The 22,366-nt window shown below is 44.9% G+C and overlaps 1 protein-coding gene across 1 annotated transcript; it reads left to right on the forward strand.

Annotated features, from left to right (window-relative positions):
• The first annotated feature begins 3,688 nt into the window (after positions 1-3,688).
• C12H15orf61 (chromosome 12 C15orf61 homolog) lies at positions 3,689-8,123 on the forward strand. Its single transcript, XM_051821818.3, has 2 exons — positions 3,689-4,100; positions 7,895-8,123. The coding sequence occupies exons 1-2, from the start codon at positions 3,746-3,748 to the stop codon at positions 8,020-8,022; spliced, it is 483 nt and encodes a 160-aa protein (XP_051677778.1). The 5' UTR covers positions 3,689-3,745; the 3' UTR covers positions 8,023-8,123.
• Positions 8,124-22,366: the final 14,243 nt, after the last annotated feature.

The following is a 22,366-nucleotide window of genomic DNA, read 5'->3' on the forward strand; positions in this document are numbered from 1 at the left end:
AGGCGGGACATTCCCGCCCCTGGGTTAGGAGACACCCTCACCACTGATGAGGGTTAATGCAGGAGAAGGGCTTCCAAGAGAACTCCTGCAGGGGGCGCGCCCCTTTGCCAAGCTTTCATCATGAGAAAATGCAGTGAATCTTTCTAACACCTGCTTCTGCATATCAATGATTTCTTTCTCATGTGTTATAGAACCCAGTGTTTCTCCACATACTTTAGGGCTATGGCACTTATTTGACGCAAATCTCAGGTTATTCTTTTTAATAAAAAAACAGGTTTCCATATTGCTGAAAGAGGTAATGCCAACGTTTAACATTTGAAAAGGGGCCGCATGTTAATCTGAGGTTAAGTCATGGTAGTGTGGATTTCATCACTCTTCTCCTGCTGCCATCTTTGTCAGCGAGGTGCAAGCCCAGGTTTCACAGGGAATCACTTGAAAACCACTCTTCTCGAAGCTACTTCCCTGCAGGGACTTTAGTGGTAGTGTACAATCAAAATGACCCAGAAAGTACCTGGATGCTGAGGCTTCTGGAACAGTGACTGTTGCCCACTCCCCTCCCCCAAATTCAGTATTTTTGAGCATAAAGCAATAGAGCTGAGAGCCAGCAGTGCTAAGGCCAGGCCGGCATCCTCACCAGGCTGGTTCCCATTGGTTTCAACTGTGTCTTTGCCTCCAGAGTCCCCTGCATCTGTCCCATTTCCTGAGCCTCCTCTCCAGACTTCCAGTTATTATTTTACCCACCCAATTTCCTTCCAAAAACTTTTCTGTTGAAAACAAATCAAAATAAAACAAAACCCAAGACAACAAACCAGCCTCATCTGTGTTTTTGTTTTTTTTTTTTTTTTGACCTATAATCTTTAAAAATTTGGACTTGGGGACCAGCATTGTGGCACTGTTGGTTATTCTTTAAAAATTTGGACTTGGGGGCTGGCGCTGCGGCTCACTTGGCTAATCCTCCGCCTGCAACGCTGGCACCCCAGATTCTAGTTCTGTTTGGAGCGCCAGATTCTGTCCCGGTTGCTCCTCTTCCAGGCCAGCTCTCTGCTGTGGCCCGGGAGTGCAGTGGAGGATGGCCCAAGTGCTTGGGCCCTGCACCTGCATGGGAGACCAGGAGGAGGCGCCTGGCTCCTGGCTTCAGATCTGTGCAGCGCGCCGGCCATAGCGGCCATTTGGGGGGTGAACCAGCGGAAGGAAGACCTTTCTCTCTGTCTCTGTCTAACTCTGCCTGCCAAAAAAACAACAACAAGAAAAAACAAACAAACAAAAAACACTTGGACTTGGGAACCTCTGGCTGTGACACTGGCATCCTATATCTGAGTACCAGTTCGAGTCCTGGCTGCTCCTCTTCTGATCCAGCTCCATGCTAATGTGCCTGGGAAAGCGGCAGAAAATGGCCCAAGTTCTTGGGTCCCTGCCCGCCATATGGGAGGCCAGGATAGAGTTCCTGGCTCCTCTCTTGGTTTCAACCTGGCCCAGTCCCAGCTGTTACAGACATTTGGGGGATGAATGGCAGATGGAGCGTTTCTCAGTTTCTCCCTCTCTCTCCATAACTCTGCCTTTTAAAGAAATCTTAAAAAAAAATAGGTAATTGTTTTAAAAAAGTTTGACTTAATAAATGCTTATCAATACAAGTTTCAGCCTACTCTGTGTGTTGGGGTTCTGTGGCAGACTTTGAAAATGATTCCAATGTTTTCTAAATTCGGATTTTTAAAAAAAGATTGAGTGATTTGTTTGAAAGGCACGGTAACAGATTATCTTTGTCTTGCTGGTTCACTCCTCAGGTTCCTGCAGCACCAGGCAGTGGGCCATGGCAAAGCCAGGAGCCAGGAACCCCAGCAGGGTCCCCCATTTAGGCGGCAGGGTCCCAAATCCATGGGCCACATCCACTGCCTCCCAGGCACCTTAGCAGGGAGCGGGATCGGAAGCAGAGGAGCCGGCACTCAAACCAGGCACTGCCGTCTGGGATACCAGGATCCCAGTCAGCCCAGGGCACCACAACGCCCACTCCTCGATTTAATTTATGCTGTCACCTCCTGGCTTCCCAGTTTAACCTCGCTCTCTCATACCTGTATAAACAGAATCACATCACATCTCCACTTAGAACCTTTAAAAAAAAATAGATTTTATTTAGTTATTTAAAAGGCAGAGTTACAGAGAGGCAGAAAGAGAGAGAGAGAGAGAGAGAGAGAGAGAGAGGTCCTCCATCCACTGGTTCACTCCCAAGATGGCCACAACGGCCGGAGCTGGGTCTTTTAGAAACTATTATCTAACAGGAAATCCTATTCAAAATTCAAAGTATTTGCATGATTACAAGGCCCTTCAAGATCTGGCACATACGCGTGGGTGTTTACGCAGTGTCTGTGGGCTGACGCAAGAAAAATGAGAGGACAGAAAAGCCAGCCACGGCATCTCACACCACCTGGAGTTTTCAACCACGACGGCCCTTGTTACGTGGTACTGACACGCAACTGCCTTTCCGGACTCGCGGCCTTCACCACACAAGAGCCGTTCAGAATGAAGAGGAATTGCTTCCCGGGCCAGCCGGCTGCTCCGCGCCTCATCCGGTTCCCTGCTCACGTGTCCGGAAAGGCCCCGGATGCTGGTGGCCCAGCACCCTCACGGGAGACCCGGATCTGGGAAGGCCCCGGATGCTGGTGGCCCCAGCACCCACGCGGGAGACCCGGATCTGGGAAGGCCCCGGATGCTGGTGGCCCCAGCACCCACGCGGGAGACCCGGATCTGGGAAGGCCCCGGATGCTGGTGGCCCCAGCACCCACGCGGGAGACCCGGATCTGGGAAGGCCCCGGATGCTGGTGGCCCCAGCACCCTCGCGGGAGACCCGGATCTGGGAAGGCCCCGGATGCTGGTGGCCCCAGCACCCTCGCGGGAGACCCGGATCTGGGAAGGCCCCGGATGCTGGTGGCCCCAGCACCCACGCGGGAGACCCGGATCTGGGAAGGCCCCGGATGCTGGTGGCCCCAGCACCCTCACGGGAGACCCGGAATCTGGGAAGGCCCCAGATGCTGGTGGCCCCAGCACCCACGCGGGAGACCCGGATCTGGGAAGGCCCCGGATGCTGGTGGCCCAGCACCCTCATGGGAGACCCGGATGGAACTCCCCACTGCGGCCTGGCCCAGCCCCAACCCAAGCGGCCATTTGGGGAGTGACCCAGCGTTTGGAAGGTCTCTCGCTCTGTCTCTCTCTGCCTTTCAAACAAATAAATTAAAAAAATTTTTTTTAAGGAAATGCTTCTTTAGAAAGAAAGCGTGTCTGTGGGGCACTACCTCAAGAAGCTGCAACGTTTGAGAAAAGCTTTTATTAAAGCGATAGAGCGGTAATGAGTGATGGTGCGTCATGAAGGCTGTTAACTACGTGGGGGCGCTTATTTTCCAAAATAAACTTTTTCTTTTGAACTTGGGGTCTCGGCTTTTAACTCCCTCTCCTGAAGACACCCTGAGGGACTTCAACACTGCAGCCCAGGGTCGACCTTCACCTTCCTCACGGGATGGCGCCTCCCTGAACGTGTCCCCCACCCAGGTCACCACTGCCCACCGGAGGTCCCACGGCCCAACCCTCCTGTCCCCTCCCGCGCCGCTCCTCCGTGCGCACGCGCCGCGCGCACGCGCGCCCCGGGGCTCTCGCGCGCCGCCCGTTGGGCGTCCCCGCCGCGCGCCCCGCCGGCCCCGCCCCTCGAGGTACGCGCCCCCGCGGCGTCCGCGGGCACGGGCGGGCGGGCGCGCCGGCCATGGAGGCCCTGCGGAGGGTCCACGAGGCCGCGCTGCGGCTGCTGCTGCTGCCGCTGTCCGGCCCCTGGGCTGCGGGCGCCGCCTCCCGCCCGAAGCCCCGCGCGTCCGAGGTGCTGACGCGGCACCTGCTGCAGCGGCGCCTGCCGCACTGGACCTCCTTCTGCGTGCCCTACAGCGCCGTCCGCAACGACCAGTTCGGCCTCTCGCACTTCAACTGGCCCGTGCAGGGCGCCAACTACCACGTCCTGCGCACCGGCTGCTTCCCCTTCATCAAGTACCACTGCTCCAAGGCCCCCTGGCAGGACCTGGCCCGGCAGAACCGCCTCTTCACGGCGCTCAAGGTCGTCAACCTGGGTGAGCGCCGCCCCGCGTCGCCCCCCGCAGGCGCCCGCGTCCCCCGGCCCCGGCCCCTCGGACCCCCGAGCTCCCGCCCGGGGTGCCCCGTCCGGCCCGCGTCCGCCGGGGAGACCCAGGGAGAGGGGTGCGCGGAGACGCCGCCCCCGGCAGTGGCCCCCGGCCCGCCGATGTCCGCAGCTGCTGGCGGGGCGGCGGCGGTGAGGAAGCCGCGGCTGCTGTCCAAGTTTCTTTGTTTTCTTGCTGTGAACCCCCAGCGCGTTGGTTTTACCGCAGACGCCCCGCATTCCCGCCCGACGCGGGTGCTAGGCCTCTGCTCGCTGCTGCTTGCGAGTTTCCGTGGAAATGTCTCAATTCTGGGAGTGTTTGCTCTCCCTGGAGAGCTCTTTCCTTTTGAAATAATGAGGGAAGCACGCGTGAGCCTGGACAGGACCAGGGAAACGTATACGTTTTTATTAAAAAAAAAAAAAATAAAGCCTACATCTCAATAATTCAGAATCTGGACTTGGCGGCTGAACACGTGACCCAAGCCGGTTTTTTTTTTTTAAATTTTTTCATTTTTTAAAAATTTTTTTGGGGGAGCCAGGTTGGAAGCCGAGGCCCTGTGCGGCTGCGCTGTGAGGTTTGCATGGGGCCTGTGTGTTTTTGCTCTGTCGGTCATGGGGTCTGGAGCCCTTGCTGCATGCCCAGGGACCGCGCTGAGCTGTGTCCAGGAGGGGAGGATGGTGTAGCAGCCGTGGTCCTTTACAGATGTGCTTATCTCGCGGTGAGCTCCAGGGACCGTGCAGGCAGAGCCACCTCTCCTGAGACTGACCGGAAGTTGAAGGGCGAGGTGACTTAGAAGATGCAGTTCAGTATTATTTAGGGAGACTGGCGGGATGACTGGATTCAAGAATAAGTTTAGTCTAGCATTTTCAGAATCGGAAGAATTCTCGGGAAAAGTAAACCAGGAATAACTGAATAGCTTGTTTAGAAAAGTTGTCACAATTGAAAAACATTTCGTTTGAGGTCACTGTCATGTTCAGGGGCTTCTGTATTCAGATATGCATATTAAAAACATTTTTTTAAAGTAGGATAATCCCCAGAGCATTCGCTATGTAGAAAAGCAAAGCCTTCTGAGAAAAGAAACAAGTTTTTGTAGTTTTTTTTTTTTTTTTAATATGAGTGATTTGATTGTCCGCTGGAAATTCTGAAAATCCTGCTCAAATAAAGAATTTCGAATAGAACAACGAGGAAAACTTTACTCTTCATGCTTTGATACAGATTGGCCTACCCTGTTACAGGGACATTTTTTCTGGGCTTTTTGGAAGGAATGCCTCGGCCAGTGTGATGATGTTTCCGTTTTGTGTCTGTGTGAATTGGATGAAGGGTTCCTTCCCTGTCCTGGGATGGATAATCCCCCCCCCCCCCCATCAAGTTCATATTCTACTAATAAGAGCACTGAGAGAGTCTACTCCTCCTCCCTTCCACATTAGTGATTATCAGAGGCCCTCATTTTTCCGTTTTGTAAATAATGAAGATCTCTGGGTGCACTCGTGCTGGCTCTCTGCGCTCCCTTCAGTGGAAGCTGACATTTTACTGATGGTTTGTCAGCCTGGGCGTCCTGCTGGGAAGTAGATTGAGATGGAGGAAAAGCAGCTTACCACTGGAATGAATGGGTAATTGGAGACTTACTACCAAGTTCTAATTTTTTTTAAGTGCTTAATTTGACAGTGGTTTACCTACTGTTCAGCTGACTCAAAATGAATTATTATGCAGAGAATTGACTTTCAAGTTCATTTTGGTGTTATGATGGGTTTCAAATAGTTTGGAAAAATGTTAATTTTTCTTGGACTCTTACAGACTTTAAAGCACATATGTTAGAGATGGAGCAGCTTTTTTTTAAGTGCATAAATGACATAGGTGGCAAATTTTCCCATTGAATGTGTTAGTTTGCATTAAATAAATAGATGGCTAAAAAAAAAGAATTTCTGACTGATAATAGGACAACTCTTATTCCTGATCATGGTTCCTAGTTGTTTTTAATAAGAAATAATGTAGTTATTAGTAAACTAGTAGTCTGAGCAGTCCTCCATTTTATCTGAAAAAAATATTAACCATCCCTGTGATTTTTTTAATTGTGAATTTTTTAGTACAAGTGTTTAACTGAAAGCTGATAAATATTATAAAACCAAAATTCTCAATGTTGCTCACCATCCATTCTTTAGATTCTTAACATTGGATTATTAATCATATAGTATAAATCTTACTGTCAGTATGTTTAGAAAATTAGCAGTTTCTCCTAGGGCCCTTTTTTTTTCTTCCATACTCCATTGGTATTCACCTTGTGGAGCTGTGACATTGCATTAAAAGAATATTTTTTTATTTCAGTTGCTTCTGCTGCTCTTTCCTCACTTCTGCCTCTCCATGTTCTTGTCCACCTTCCTGCCACTTTTTTTCTCTCCTTTTTGGATAAATTATTTATAAATTGCTTTATTATTGTGATTTTTCATGGATTTTTTTTTTGGGGGGTAACATTCCCTTGAGACATTCAGAGAATCTTTGGGCATTACTAGGGCAAAGAAGGCCATGTACTGTGCAGTTTTCATAGGAGTCGGGTGTCCAGGGAGCCCTGGATAATGACACCCTGTGACCCAGTCTGTTCCTAAAAACAGGGAGATGCCAGCCGACATGGATTTTTTCTCTTCGTCCTCTGTGAGGCATCACAGCGGCCGGAAGGCAGCGCACAGGGGCCCAGCACAGTCACACGCTGCAAGTGGGCAGAGCTCAGCAAATGGGCTCTTGCGGAAACACAAGGAAAAAGTGAGCACTTTGATCAATCCTGAGTGTATGTTGATTTCCCTGTTACCTAGAAGAAGGTGATTTTCCGGTTGTACAGCTGTTCTTTTAAATTGTCACATTCTGTCCATTTCCCATTCAGAGCAACAAAATTAATACTTGTGCAGAGCCTACAGTGTTTGTTACAGATTCGTGTGCCTGTGGTTTTGTACATACCTTTATAACATGTTCATAGTCATTGATTTCAAATAGGTGCCTTGAGAAAAGATAGAAATCATGAAAGTTTGTTTTGTGCCTAACACAGTATCCGTGTCTGGGAATGCTTAATCCCTGCTCTGATCTCAAGGCAGCAAAGTCTGAGCAACGGTGAGACCCTAAAGAAGGGATGCACATTGGAGTCTCCTGTAGCCCCCTTCAAAGAGGTTGAATCCAGGTTGTTTTCAAACCCATGGTAAAGACACTAATGAGAATGTTTCTTATGCCTGTTAGGCTAAAATCCTCTCCAGAGTTAGGTTTTGCCTTAGGTTTTAAAGACAGCTATGTGACCCAGTTTCTTTTCCTTCTAACTTGTACAAAAATTACTTTAGCCATCAGTGTTAATATCTAGCTTAAAGATCAGTAATGCTGACCTATTAATTTCAGCTCAAGGCTTATCATCAGAAACATTTGCAAGTAAATTAATGAATATTCTTCTCTGATTGCTTGTTTGCGAAAAGAATATAGAATGACTTCGTAAAATTATTTGAAGGTGATGAATTAGTGAAGTGCTTTGAATTAAATTCAGCCTTCTCCATAGCTTTAAAAATGTTTAGGCTCACATATGTGCCGCCAGGTTCCTCAAACTTAGATGAGACGGAGTTCTGAGATAACCATAGGGTGAGTGTCAAGTCCTCTCTGATCATCCGTGTAACTTTATAATCTGTTGACATTGCGGAAGAGCGTTACGTGATTGGGAATGTGGGTGCATGATGAATGAGTATTGCTGTTTGGAAATAACCCGCCTATTTGTTTTCTAGGTATTCCAACTTTGCTGTACGGGCTAGGCTCCTGGCTGTTTGCCAGGGTCACAGAGACTGTCTATACCAGTTATGGACCTATAACAGTTTATTTTCTGAATAAAGAAGATGAAGGTGCCATGTACTGACAGTGTGCCTGGGAGGATGTAAACACCTGGCTTTTTCTCTTGTGTGTATATGCAATATTTATTTTTGATCCCTTCAAAATAAAACTTTTGCAAACACCTTTCTCCTTCTGCTTTGTCTGGTTCTTGGAGATGGGTCACTCCAGAGGCAGAGGTTTTCTGGCCTTGTTATGTACGGCATCCCCTGGTTAGCTGATGGGGACTACGGACCCTTGAAGTATCACACCAGCGTTTTCCTAGAACTAGGTTAAACTACAGATGAAAAATGACTATGATGGATCTAGGTGCTGTAGTTAGTATTAATAGTTTAAAGCAACTCTGAAGAGCAAATACAGATGCTTGTACTGAAAAGAGGGGTAATTATTTTACATAACACTGGAGAAACAAGTAGAGGCTATTAGGACACATGATGAAGATAATATAAGAGGGTGAACTGGATGAGAGTCTGATTGCAGTGTGAAATGTAAGCCACGTGGCTGCCAGGCTTTCTGGTGAAAATGTTCAGGAAGCCTTGTGCCATTCGCCTGGAGGAGGTGATGGGGGCTGCGGGGTGGACGTGCAGACCTCTTGTTTGAAGACTCCAACACCATAGTACTTTTATAAAAAGTCACAGCAATGGTGGCTCACCTAGGGGCAGCAAGGGGAATGCGGTCAAGACTCACTAGAAGGTGAACTAGCGGGCCATTGCAACTGCTCGGGCAGGCCCAGAAAAATAAATCTGGTAATTGTTTATAAAAGCAATTAACTGAAATGGTACCCATCCATAGACATTGGCCATGGGGAGTGGGCTGAAATTTTAAAGACCCAACGGCACTTCTGCATTAGAATTTTATTAAGTTAATTGCATTTTTGAAAGCAGAGTCATTAAAAAAAATTTATCCTTGGGGGTAGTCACAAAATACCCTGACGAATGGTAAATTTCAGAAATTTGGAGTAATTTAGGGAGAACTAAGTATTACTATTTAATTTCTAAACCAATGGGTGTTTAAGATTTATGATCTCTCCCATAATTACAAACATACATTATATATCATTTTATGTTAATGTGTTGCTGATACTCAGCAACATTTATGCATTTTCGTGGCAAAACGTTTTATAAAATGTAGCCTCACCGACTTTTGGATGCTTTCTCCTGGCAAGTGAGTGGGGAAAGTGAGTGGAAGTGATTGAGGTGCAAGCTTCAGAATAATTGAGCAATGCAAACTGGGTTGGTAAAGGTAGTCATTTGAAGTGCACCACGGAGAGTGAACAGTTCTTCCAATGTATGTAGTGTTTGCTTGTCTAAAAGCAATTCTGAATAACACTTTAATCAAAGAAGTACTTACGCCAATATATTTAGTCCAGAAGAATATCCTTGACATTAGTTAAATGAATGGCTTCCACAAAGGAGATAGTGTTACATTAAGCTTCATTAATAATAAAACTGACTGATTAGCATTTTGCAAGGAAGGCTAGAACTGATTTCCTCTGTAGTGGGCAAAGTTAAATAACTATAGCTCATAAGTTTTAAGTCAAATACCGCTCATTCATTGCTGCTGGTCTCGTCAATACTTCCGTTAAAAGCTTTGGTTCCAACACAAGGCTGATAAAATGGGTTTTAATTACCAGGCTATAAATACAGCTTTTCAGTCGAGTTGCACCTCTTTTCATACTGGCCCGTTTGATTTCTGATAATTTGCACTGCTGACGCTGCTCACCTGTTTTTCGATAGTTAGAGCCAGTGTGACTTGTTGTCCATATGGTGATAGGTGGGTCTCCTTGGAGAACATCTTTGACAAACTGCCCTATTGATCTCTGTAATTCTCTGCTGCTTGCAGCATTAAATAGAGCCTTGATTTCTTGTCTGGTTTGCTCACTGTGTGACAATTAAGCAAATGTACTATTTTCTTGTATTACATGAAAATCGATAGACCCCTTGCTCCTGAGGAGTTGAGCAGAGTGAAGGATGAGGGTGAACTCGGTGATGGCTGGGGTCATAGTTCAGAAATTAAAACATCGTCCGTGGCATCCAAGTCCTGGAGTGAATCCTTTAGTCTGAAAATCGCTTCCCATGAATAGCAGTGCTTTATGTTTTGTCCTTTAAAGTTGTGCACACTAGCAAAAAGGTGAAAACGAAGCATCGCGGCCCTAAAGGGATAAAGTGTAAATGATGGAATTGAGAAGTGGAGCCTATATTTAGTGTCAGTGCTGTATTACTTTTTGACCTGAGACCAATACTCTACTCTCTGATCCTGTGCGTCTTAAGTTTTTCCATCTGTAATCTGAGAACAAAACAAAAGACCTTTCTACTTAAAATGTTATCATGAAAATGCTTGTATCTCAGTGAAAGCTCTGTTTTTGTAATCTTCATTCTTCTGTTTCAGATGTTTACATTTAAAATAACTCATCAATGAAAGATTTTCAAAAGTAAGGTGTATGGGAAGACCCTTGGTGTCTGGCGTGAGCGAGTCTGCACATGCCTACCTGTCCCCCAGTGGCAAAGAAGGATCCGAGTGGTCTCTGTCTTTCTGGAGATCAGGAGTTTTTTTCAGTTAATGAAGCCTTAATTTGAGTTTTCTGCCTATACTTCTTTAATGGGCTTTGGTCTTTAAAATAATGCAGGCAAAACTTTTTTTAAAAAAAAAAAAAAGATGTGCTTTTAGTGTACAACCTTGCGTCTCTTCCCTTGTTATTTCTGTACAAAACAGTGATGGAGCATTGGAAGAGATTTCTAGAGTTTCTGCGTAAGTTGTGAACCACTGGAAAGAAGCAGTAAAGCGCTGGGAGCATTAACGAGGTTGCCCATGGGGAAGTCCCTCATTTGTCACTGTTGATGTCCTAACATATCAAAAGGACAGTTATAATTTTTCTCATCACACAAATTTAGTCATTAATTTGATGTTTTGCCAATTGTTGACAGTAAATACTGGAGCATTTTAAATTATTGCCCATATTTATTTTAAAGTATATTTTATTACATGCCATTTTAAGCTCAGCTGTAATTAGAAAGCACAAAACACCTCTTAATTCTTCCTGAAATATCTTCTGATTGTACTGAAGAATGAATAATTGTTTAAATGAGTGGGATGACATAAAAGGCAAGGATCTTGGTTCCGCTCTACTTCAGAGCTAATGCAGATAACAGAAACCTTATCCTAAAGCTGCTAGATCAGGTGTCTGCTTTTTTTCATCACTTACCCTTCAGACAGTAACGGCGTTTGGGGGCATCTTTACCTAAGCAGGTACTTCGCATTACATCTCACCTCGGTCAACAGTCTAGGGTGTCGGAGTTAAACTGTGTTACTGTAAATTAATGGAAAATGTAACCGCACTTTGCTGAAAGATCAATGTCCAATAAAGGCTGCACAATCAAATCTTGTTGCAATGATTGAGGTCTTTAATTGCCTTTCAAAGATAAGGTGGTAATCAACACAGCTTTAACTGATCTTTTTTACTAGTTCAATTACATGCTAATGACTAGTGCCAAGTCAGAATCTTTAACTACTTATACTTATTAAATCTTATGTTAGTGATGAAAAATGACTTGAGCTATACAATCGATAGAACACAAATCTTACTATACTTTCATGCCATTTTACATGCTTGACAAATGTTTCACAGAGCTTTCCCAACAATAAGTGTTATTCTTAGTGACCACAGTGCACAGAGGATTCTTAAAATATCAATTTGGAGATTAGATGTTGAATTAGTTTTATTTTAACAAAATTGCAGTTAAAGTAGTTAGCTATTATACTTGGCCAACTGGCTAATAATCAGAATTCTGTCCTAATTGAGGGTACTGACACAACTGGGATAAGATGAATTTGGGTGATTTTTTTAAAAAAGTGTACTTCTAAAAATTAGCTTTTAGTAGATGATCTGTGATCTCTCAGACTACAAAATTACCATACTTTGGGAAAGGATACAAGTAAAAGCAAATGATAAAAATATAGCTAAATTGGATTTCATCAAAATTAAAACCTTTATGTTTTAAAGGACACTATCAAAATGAAAACGCACAGAATGTGAGGAGATATTTGTGGTTTATATATCTGATAAGGGAGTTCTATCCAAAATATATAAAGAACTCAAAACAGCATTATTGAAAACTGGATTTGAGCAGACATTTCTCCAAGGAGATATATAAATGGCTAATAACACCTGAAAATATATTGAAAATTAATAACTAGGGCAATGCAAATCAGACTCATGATGAGATCCCATGTCGTATCCACTAGGATGACTTAATACAAAAAGCAGATGAGCAAAGATGTGGAAACATTGGAACCCTCACACATAGCTAGTGGGGATGTAACCTAATGAGGCAGCCTTGGAAAAGTTTGGAAGTTCCTCAAAATATGAAACATGGGATTACCATGTGACGCAGTAATTCTCCTTGGTATCCTAGAGAATTGAAAATGTATATTCACACAAACAGTTCTACACAAATGTTCATATCAGCATTGTTCACACTAGCAAAAAAGTGAAAACAGCTCTCCATTCATGGATGAACACACAAAATGTGGCATTGTCACACAATGGAATATCATTCAGCCAGAGGAAGGAGGAGGGTGGCCACTTGTGTTCTGTATCAGAGAGCCTGGCTGAGGCCTGGTTCCTGTGCTGCTGATCCAGCTTCCTGTTGATGTGCAGATGATGGATCAAGCACCTGGGTCCCTGCCACCCAGATGGAGTTCCTGGCTCCTGACCTTGGCCTGGTCGAGCCCTGGTTGTTGCAGGTGTTTGGGGAGTAGGCCAGTGAACGGAAGATACCTGTGTCTCTTTGCCTTCCATATACCATGGACATCAATGTATTTTTTTAAAAATTAAAAAGGAGGAGGGATAAAGTCCTGACACATGATACAGCATTGATGAAGCTTGAGAACATCGTGCTAAGTGAAAGAAACTGGTCAGAAGAAACACACACTGCATAATTTATTGTATATGAAGTGTCCAGAATGGGCAAATCTGGTGAGATGGAAAGTAGACCAGTGGTTTCCTAAGGCTGGGCGATTGTTCAGAAATCGGGAATGACTGTTAATAGGTATGGGGTTTCTTTTGGAGGAGATGAGACATTTAAAACTGCAGTGATGGTTGCACAATTCTGTGACTGTATGCAAACCATCAAATTGTGCACTTTAAGTGAGAGAGCTGTGTGGCATGTGAATTCTGTCTCCATAAATCTGTTAAAAAAATCTTAAAGGAGGGAAGAGGAGAGTGCACAATGGGTAAAGAGTTTTATTTTTGCAAGATGAAAAGTGTCCAAGGCTGGGGATGCTGATGGCTGCACACCAGTGTGAATGTGCTTCGTACCCTTGAACTTCACATGTACAGTGGTGAAGATGACAAATACCATGTGTGTTTCACCACAAAGTATTTTTAAACATTAGCAGAAGAGTCAATGTTACTACAAGAAAATAGAACTGATTGCATGCTTCCTATAGACGATAACTTCAGTTTAGAAAAATAGTGTGGATTAAAATAAAGTGTTAATTTAACATCATTTTACATGTTGCAGAATTAGAATTTAAAAAATTTTAATTATGAAACCTAGTTTCAATTAAGTCGATGAAATCTCATTTGGGATCATTTTTAGTAGCATTAGGAGAAGGATCTATTTGGTTTGAGCTTATTTAAGATAAGGGCAAAGTCAAAGCATGCAAGTGTTGGTAAATGACAATGCCCTCTCTGAGATCCTAGTTGCTGGATAGAGGGTATCAGTTACTACTGTGTGAGGTTTTATATCGTATTGCTTATAGCTATTTTAGTTGCACTTATATCATTTTAAATACAGTTTGTGAACATCATACTACTCCATTATATTACTAATTTATCTTCAGTGATATTTATAGTACCAATTTAAAAGCTGTAAAACTTCAAGAAAAAGTCACTTAAACACCAGGATTTTGATAAACCAAAGCTTTCGGCTCTTAAAAGCCAATCATGGAAACTGTACACCTTAAAGCACTGAAGTTTTTTTGTGGTTGTTGATAGAATTATGAACCTTATAAAGTCAGTATTTTTTAGTTAACCTAAATGCATAAATCTATTTGGACCCATCTTATGAAAAGAGATATCATTAGATATATGATCACGATATGCTTTAGTGATTCATGGGCCTTGTTACATACATGCTTTGTAATGTATGAATTATTTAGGAAGAAAAATCACAATAATTTTGTTGTTACTCAAAAATTTATGGGTTGGCAGAAACAATTATGGAGGCCCCGAAGCTGGTATGTTAAGGTAACATCATTAACACCACGTAGCATGATTTTTTTAGTAGTGATTCGACATAACCTTTACTGCTTCTGCTACAATAGATGAGTACTTTTATAACAATCTGTCTGTAAGCAGAAAGTTGAATTTATTAACCATAAAGTGATTCATTTTACTCTATTTTAATACTAGTACATAATTTAAAATCAGACCTAAAAAGTTATCTACCCAAACCCTACAGGGAAAAAAATATAAAATAAAAATTAATCCTCTAACAAATGGATACAAATGTAAAACTCCATGTAATGGAAGTGGAAAAAATGTAGTTGTGTTAAGAATTGGATGAAAATAATTCATGAGAACAGGAGTCATTCCGTAACCTTTTTTACACATTGTATTAAGGCCCTTGCTGTGTGATGAACAAACTTCCTCAGGCTTTCAAGTCTCTGTGCTTATGAAATGAAGGCAACAACAATCTGAAAATTTGAATACACTTAATTTTAGATCACATTTAAAAGTCATCAGTCACTTGTTCACCCAGTAGACACTTCATAGTATTACAGCATTGAAGACAAATTTTACTAACTTCACCATCTGACAAAAGCTAGCAGTTCTGAATCAACATGTAGGGCCCTTTCAGGTCATATATATGTATTTTTTTTTTCAGGATTTTTCCCCAAGGCAGGTATTTTTTTTAAAGATTTATTTATTTGAAAGAGTTACACAGAGAGAGAAGGAGAAAGAGAGAGAGAGAGAGAGAGAGAGAGAGAGAGAGAGAGAGAAAGAAAGAGAGTCTTCCATCCGCTAGTTCACTCCCTAATTGGCTGCAATGGCCGGAGCTGTGCTGATCCAAAGCCATTAACCAGGAGGTTCTTCCAGGTCTTCCAAGCAGGTGCAGGGGCCCAAGGACTTGGGCCATCTTCTACTGCTTTCCCAGGCCATAGCAGAGAGCTGGATCAGAAGAGGAGCAGCCAGGACTCGAAGTGGTGCCCATACGGGATGCCGGCATTGCAGGTGGCAGCTTTACCTGCTACACCACAGCGCTGGCCCCTAAGCACTGTTTTTATGCTCATTTTTTTTTTTATTTATTTTTTTGACAGGCAGAGTGGACAGTGAGAGAGAGAGACAGAGAGAAAGGTCTTCCTTTGCCGTTGGTTCACCCTCCAATGGCCGCCGCGGCCAGCGCGCTGCGGCCGGCGCACCGCGCTGATCCGATGGCAGGAGCCAGGTGCTTCTCCTGGTCTCCCATGGGGTGCAGGGCCCAAGCACCTGGGCCATCCTCCACTGCACTCCCTGGCCACAGCAGAGAGCTGGCCTGGAAGAGGGGCAACCGGGACAGAATCCGGCGCCCCAACCGGGACTAGAACCCGGTGTGCCAGCGCCGCTAGGCGGAGGATTAGCCTAGTGAGCCGCGGCGCCGGCTTTTATGCTCATTTTGAAGCAGTGGCAACCAAAGATCTTGCCTAAGATCACGGATGGTGAGTATAATTCTAGTCCATCAAGTCTGTCTGCAGAGTGCACACCTGTAGCCACTATTCAGCATCGGTTCTATAGGGGGCGCAGAATAATCCTGCCAGACAGCAGATGCAGAAGTGCCTCGCAGGCTAGAAGGTGCCACACACTTGTGACCACCACGACTACTACACACAAGGAAAACACGGGGCATTTAAACAACAGGAAGAGAGGAATCATAAAGCTAATTGGCTTGTGGGGACCCCAGCCTGCTCTACCTAAAGGAAAGTGAATGAGCTGACTCATTTAGGTTATCGAAAACCCACAGTTCCCAGCACACAGTGAGGCGTGTGAGTGCTGGGGCCGTTCCCACTCCTGCTGGAACAGAGAAGAGCATGCTTTCCTGTGTGTTCTTTTTTGGGAATTTGTGTTCATTTTTTCCATATCTTTTTACACTCTTTTTTAAAATTCATGTATATTGAGCAATAGAAGAAAAGTATTGATGTTTTATTGGTATTGTCACTATAAATTTCATATGTCTTTAAATTTTTACTTATTTGAGGGACAGAATGAGAGAGAGAGAGAGAGAGAGAGAGAGAGAGAGATATCCCATCCACTGGTTCACTCCCCAAATATTTGCAGTGGCTTTGGCTGGGATAGGGACAGAGCCGAAGCTAAGAGCCAAGAACTGGGAACGCAATCCAGGTCCCCCACGTGGGTGTCACGAACCCAGTTATTTGACTTTCACCACTGCCTTTCAGGGTCTGCATTGGCGGGATGCTGGAGTCAGGAGTCGGAGCTGGATATTAAACCTAGGTACACTGGTGCGGAATGCTGGCATCTTATCAGGTATCTTAAACAGTAGGCCAATCTCCTGCCCCTAAGTTAAAATTTCTAAGATGTTATTGCTGGTATGTAGAAATGCAGCTTACTTAGAGAAACAAAAAAAGCTTTCATTTGAGAATAATGTTAGACTTACAGAAAAGTTGCAAAGAGCACAGAGAGTTCTAGTTTAACCTCACTTAAATTTCTATTACCTTGCAGAAGTATTGCTCATGCATAAAAGACTAAACCACCACCGGTACATTGTTACGAACTCTGAGCTTTATGCAGATTTCACCAGTTTTCCCATTCACGTGCCTTTTCCACTCCGTGCTTCCATCCAGTCTCTCCCATCACAGAGTTGTCGGATCTCCTTAGTCTGCTCTGGTCTGTAAGTTTCTCAGACTTAGTCTGGTTATGACTTTGACAGTTTTAAGGAGTACTTTTCAGGTGTTTTGTAGACTGTCACTCAATTTGGGCTCACCTGATGTTTTCCCTGTGATTAGACTGGGTTTTGCGAGAAGAAACCACAGAAGTCAAGTGTTCTGCTTTTTTTCTTTGAAAAAAAAAATATATAGTTACACACACACACACACACACACACACCCAGATCTTCCATCCACTGATTGACTCTCCAAATGCCCACAACAGCCAGGATGTAGCTAAATCGAAGCCAAGAGTCGGGAACTCCACCCAGGTCTCCCTCGTGGGTAGCAGGAGCCCAAGTAATTGAACCATCATCTGATGCCTCCCAGGCATAGTAGCAAGAAGCTGGATGGAAAGTGGAGCAGCCAGGACATGCCAGACACTCTGATATGGGATGTGGGGTCCCAAGTGGTGGCTTAACCACACTGCAACACAACACCTGCCACTCAGGCGGCCTTGTCATTGCAGCACATCACAGAATACATGACATAATCAGGACCTGTCACTGGTGATATTGATCTTGATTAGGATGGTGTCTGTGGGCTTTTCCAGTGCAAAGTTACTCTTTCTTTCCATCCTCTATTGTAGTCAAATTCTTTTTTTTTTTTTTTGACAGGCAGAGTGGACAGTGAGAGAGAGAGACAGAGAGATCTTTTTGTCTTTTAAGATTTATTTATTTATTTGACAAGCAGAGTTATAGAGAAGCAGAGGCAGGGAGTGGGGGGAGGGAGAGAGAGAGAGAGAGAGAGAGAGAGATTCCATTATTCCATTGCTGGTTCATTCCCCAGTTGGCTGCAATGGCTAGAGCTGGGCCAATCTGAAGCCAGAAGCCAGGAGCCAGGAGCTTCTTCTGGATCTCCCATACAGATGCAGGGGCCCAAGGACTTGGGCCATCTTCTACTGCTTTCCCAGACCATAGCAGAGAGCTGGATTGGAAGAGAAGCAGCCGGGACTCGAACCGGCGCCCATATGGGATACTAGCACTGCAGGTGGTGGCTTTACCAGTTACACCACAGCGCCGGCCATTCATCATATCCTTTTTAAAAAAAGATTTATTCTTTATTTATTTGAAAGGCAGAATAATGGGGTAGGAGTGGGGGTGGATCTTCCATCCACTAGTTCGCTCCCCACAACAACCAACTCTGGGCCAGGCTACAAGTAGGAGCCAGGAACTCCATCAGGGTCTCCCAAATGGGTTGCAGGGGACAGGGACCCAAGTGCTTGGGCCATCTTCTGCTGCCTTCCTATGCACATTAGCAGGAGTTGGATCAGAAGTGGAGCAGCTGGACTCCACCCCCAACCCTGATATATGATGGAAATGTTGCAAACAGTGACTTAACCAACTGTGCCACAGTGCTGCCCCAACCCATTTTTGCTTTTTTAAGATTTTATTTATTTATTTGAAAGACAGAATGACAGGGGAGCAGGGAGAGAGAGAGAGAGAGAGAGAGAGAGAGAGGAATGTTCCATCTGCTGTTCCACTCCCCAAATGTCCACAATGGCTGAGGCTGAGCCAGACTGAGGCCAGGAGCCTGGAGCTCCAGCTGAGTCTGCCGCGTGGGTGGCAGGGGCCCACGCACTTGGGCCATTTTCTGATGCCTTTCCAGGTGCTTTGGCGGGAAGCTGGATCTGAAGCAGAGCAGCTGGGAATCCAAACATCTCTCTGACGTGGGATGCTGATGTTGGAAGTAACTGGTGGCCCAACCCACCTGGATCCAGCTCTGACAACTGGGCTGAGAATAGACTGTAGCAGGGGTAAGTGTGAAAACCAGTCAGGTAAGGCTAGTCTGGACTGCAGGGCCAACAGTGAAGGTGGGGGAAACGGCTCAGATTCTGAGTTAAGACATGGAAATAGAGGGGCTGGCCCTGTGGCATAGTGTCAGTTCAAGTCCTGGCTGCTCCACTTCTGATCTAGATCCCTGATAATGTGCTTGGGAGGACAGCCCAAGTATTTGGGCCCCTGCACCCATGTGGGAGGCCCAGAGGAAGCTCCTGGCTCCTGATTTCAGATCTGTCCAGCTCCAGCCATTGTGGCCATTTGGGAAGTGAATCAGCAGATGGAAGATCCCTCTTTCTCTGCCTCTGCCTGTTTGTAACTCTGACTTTCAAATGAATAAATACATCTTAAAAAAAAGAAATGGTGATAGAAAGGTGTAATGAAAGAAAACCACTCTGAATAGGAAGAAATCACTTTACAGCAATAAAAAAGACTTTAAAATGAGCAAAATGGGGCAGTCAGTTGCAACTAAGACACGGCTTAGGATGCCCACATCCCACACGAGAGTGCGTGGCTGCAAGCCTGGCTCCGCCCCAGTCTAGCTTCCCGACAGTGTGCCCTCTGGGAGGCAGCAGATGATGGTTTACGTAGCTGGGTCCCTTATCACCCAAATGAGAGAGTCAGATGGAGTTTCTGGCTCCTGGCTTTGGCCTGGCCCAGTCAAGGCTGTTGCAGTCATTTGGGGAGTGAACCAGTAGATGGGAGAGCTCTCATTATCTGTCTCTTTCTCTCTTTGTCTTTCTCTCTTTTTCCCAAAGCACTAGCAGCCAGATCTTAAATATTTTTGGCATCGCATACACGCTGTTGCAATGGCTCAGCAATGTGGTTGACAGTGAAAGCAGCAATGGACAATATGTAAGTAAGTATGTAAGTATGGCTAAATTCCAACAAAGCTTTATTTATGAACACTGACATTTACTTTTGTGCCATTTTTCATGAGTTATAAAATATTAATCTTCTTTTGACTTTCTAAAAAATTTATCTTTAAAAAGAATCACAGAGGAGGAGAAACGGGGAGAGAGAGAGAGAGAGAGAGAGAGAGAGAGAGATCGATCGATCTTCCATCCGCTGGTTCACTCCCCAAATGGCCAGTCTGAAGCCAGGAGCCAGGAGCCTCCTCCAGGTCTCCCATGTGTGTACAGGGGCCCAAGCACCTGGGCCATCCTCACCTGCCCTCCAAGGCACACCAGCAGGAAGCTGGATTGGAAGTTCTCTCTGCCTTTCAAATACATACAATAAACTTAAAATTTTTTAAAAATCAACAAAGATGAGTAAGTATTTCTCCAAAGAAGATATTATCAACAACCAACACATATATGAAACCATGTTCAACATTACAGAAATAGAAATCATACTCACACTGAGATACCATTTACTCCCAATGGAACAGCTACTGTAAGAATTACAGAAAACATGGGGGTAGGTATAGTGGTTAAGCTAAGATGCCCACATCCCACAGGAGAGTGCTTAGGCTTGATTCCTGGCTCCAGCTCCAGATCAGGCTCCTGAATATAACTGTCTACAAAAGCAGACCATAGGAGGCAGTAATGATGTAACTGGGTTCCTGCTACCCACGTGCAAGACCTGGGTTGATTTCCCAGTTCCCAGCTCAATATGGCCCATCATTGGCTGTTGTGGACATTTGGGTAGTGAACCAATAAATGGGAGTTCTCTCCTCCATCTATCTATCTGTCTCTTTCTGCCCAATAAAAAAATTACAGAAAATAACAAGTGTTGGTGAAGATGTGGAGAAATTGGAATCCTGCTGTGTTCTTGGTGGGAATGTAAAATGGCACAGCCACTATAGAAAACAGTATGGCAGTTCCTCAAAAACAGAGAAAATATGATCCAGTAATTCCATTTTGCGGTATATGTCCAAAAGAATGGAAAGCAGGGTCTAAAACAGGCACTGGAACACTGATGTTCACAGTAGCGTTATCCCAGCAGCTACAGCGTGGAAGCAACCCGAGTGTCCATCAAAGGATAGATGGACATACGCAGCACGGTGTACACATGCGGCAGAATATTGTTCAGCCTTGAGAAGGAAGGAACTTCCGGCACATTCTGCAGCACAGATGTACCGTGAGGGCCTTACGTTAAGTTCAGTAAGCCAGTCACAAAGAGACAAACACTGCAATGTTCTGCGTACAGAAGTCACCTAGAGCAGTCACACTCACAGAAACAGAACGCTGAGTGGCGGCTGCCAGGGGTTGGGGGAAGAGGAAATGAGGGGCTGTTCAAGGTTCAGTTTTGCAAGATGAAGACTTTCTGGGACAAAAGGCTTCGCATTGTTTGTGTGACAATGTGCATGCACTGAGCACTACCCTACACTTACAACTGGGTACGTGGGCAAGTTGGGGTTGTGCATATCTTATCACCATTAAAAACACAATCATTTTTGGAATTCACAAGGCTCCTAATTTTCATCAATGTGCCTCTCTTCCATTAAGTTTCCCAGTTGACAGGAGTCAACGGCGGGCCATCTTCATCTTGGGATAATGGCATTGTTTCCGCATTTCCCTCTCACTCCTTGTTCTTTGGGTGTTTAAGGCCATCTAACAGATTCCCCTCATCTCTGTCTGTCTCCAGCATCAGAAGAGACTCTCATAAGGTAGGGCTTTGCTATGAGACTGACTGAGACAGCGAGCGCCTCAACAGGATGCCTGACACAGCAGACAAATACAAGGAAGCACAGGCTCCTGCCCGCAAGTCTGCTGCAGGGCGGCCAGTTCCCTCAAGGTCGTCCTGTGACTGTCCTCACCCAACACCTGGGACTTATGAAGAAAAGGTACTACCTGCAAAAGTCTTAAGATTACATACAATGTTGATGCTGAACAACTGAAATTTATTTTATTTATTCTTAAAAAATTTATTTGAAAAGGGGGAGGCTGGGATAGAGAATATGCCTTAAAGTTAGGCAACAGCATTTATTCTATTTGGTAAAGACATTTAAAAAAGCCGTATTTGATCATTGGTAATCCCAAATGGAATGGTCTTGTATTACTGGTGTGTGTTTCTTGTGATGAGACAGTTTTCTGGAACATCCTTGCTCAGGCCATCGAGGTGAAGACTTGTTACTATACAAAGGTTAAGAAGAGAAGTGTGCTTTCACTGGCCCTGCAAATATCAGCAAGTTTGCCATTTGTCTAAGAAAAGCTTCAGACCATGTATGCAAATCTGGCAGACTAAGTTGTTTTTCCCCGTGGTAGTATCAATAAAGACGACATTTTAATAAACAATAGGTTGGCCAAAAGTCTCCATTTTTTTTAGAAGACTATTTATTTACCTAAGGCAGAGGCAGGGAGAGAGAGAGGTCTTCCATCTGCTGGTTTACTCCCCAAATGGCTGCACTGGCTAGAGCTGGACCAGGCAGAAGCCAGGAGCCAGGAGCTTCTTGCCAGTCCCCGCTGCGGGTGCAGAGACCCAAGCACTTGGGTCATCTTCCACTGCTTCCCCAGGCGCATTGGCAGGGAGCTGGATGGGACGAGGAGCAGCCAGGACTCCAACCAGCACTACAGGCTGCAGCTTTATCTGCTATGTCACAGAGCCGCCCTGAAAGTCTCCAGTTTTGTAGTCTATCTTCTCAAATAATAGGAAATGAATTTACAGTAAAAAAAAGTAGTCACCTTGGGTGAATAGTTTATTTTTCACACACTGAAGGTGAAGGGGCCA

The sequence above is a fragment of the Oryctolagus cuniculus genome, chromosome 12 (genome assembly GCF_051225735.1).
Source record: "Oryctolagus cuniculus isolate XC-2025 breed Fujian yellow rabbit chromosome 12, ASM5122573v1, whole genome shotgun sequence".
Taxonomy (NCBI): Eukaryota; Metazoa; Chordata; class Mammalia; order Lagomorpha; family Leporidae; genus Oryctolagus; species Oryctolagus cuniculus.

Excerpts from the sequence above, each read along its gene's own strand:
- C12H15orf61 (XM_051821818.3), top strand. The coding sequence starts at position 3,746 with ATGGAGGCCCTGCGGAGGGTCCACGAGGCCGCGCTGCGGCTGCTGCTG. Across the intron at positions 4,101-7,894 it reads GCTCAAGGTCGTCAACCTGG|GTATTCCAACTTTGCTGTAC; the intron begins GTGAGCGCCGCC and ends TTTGTTTTCTAG.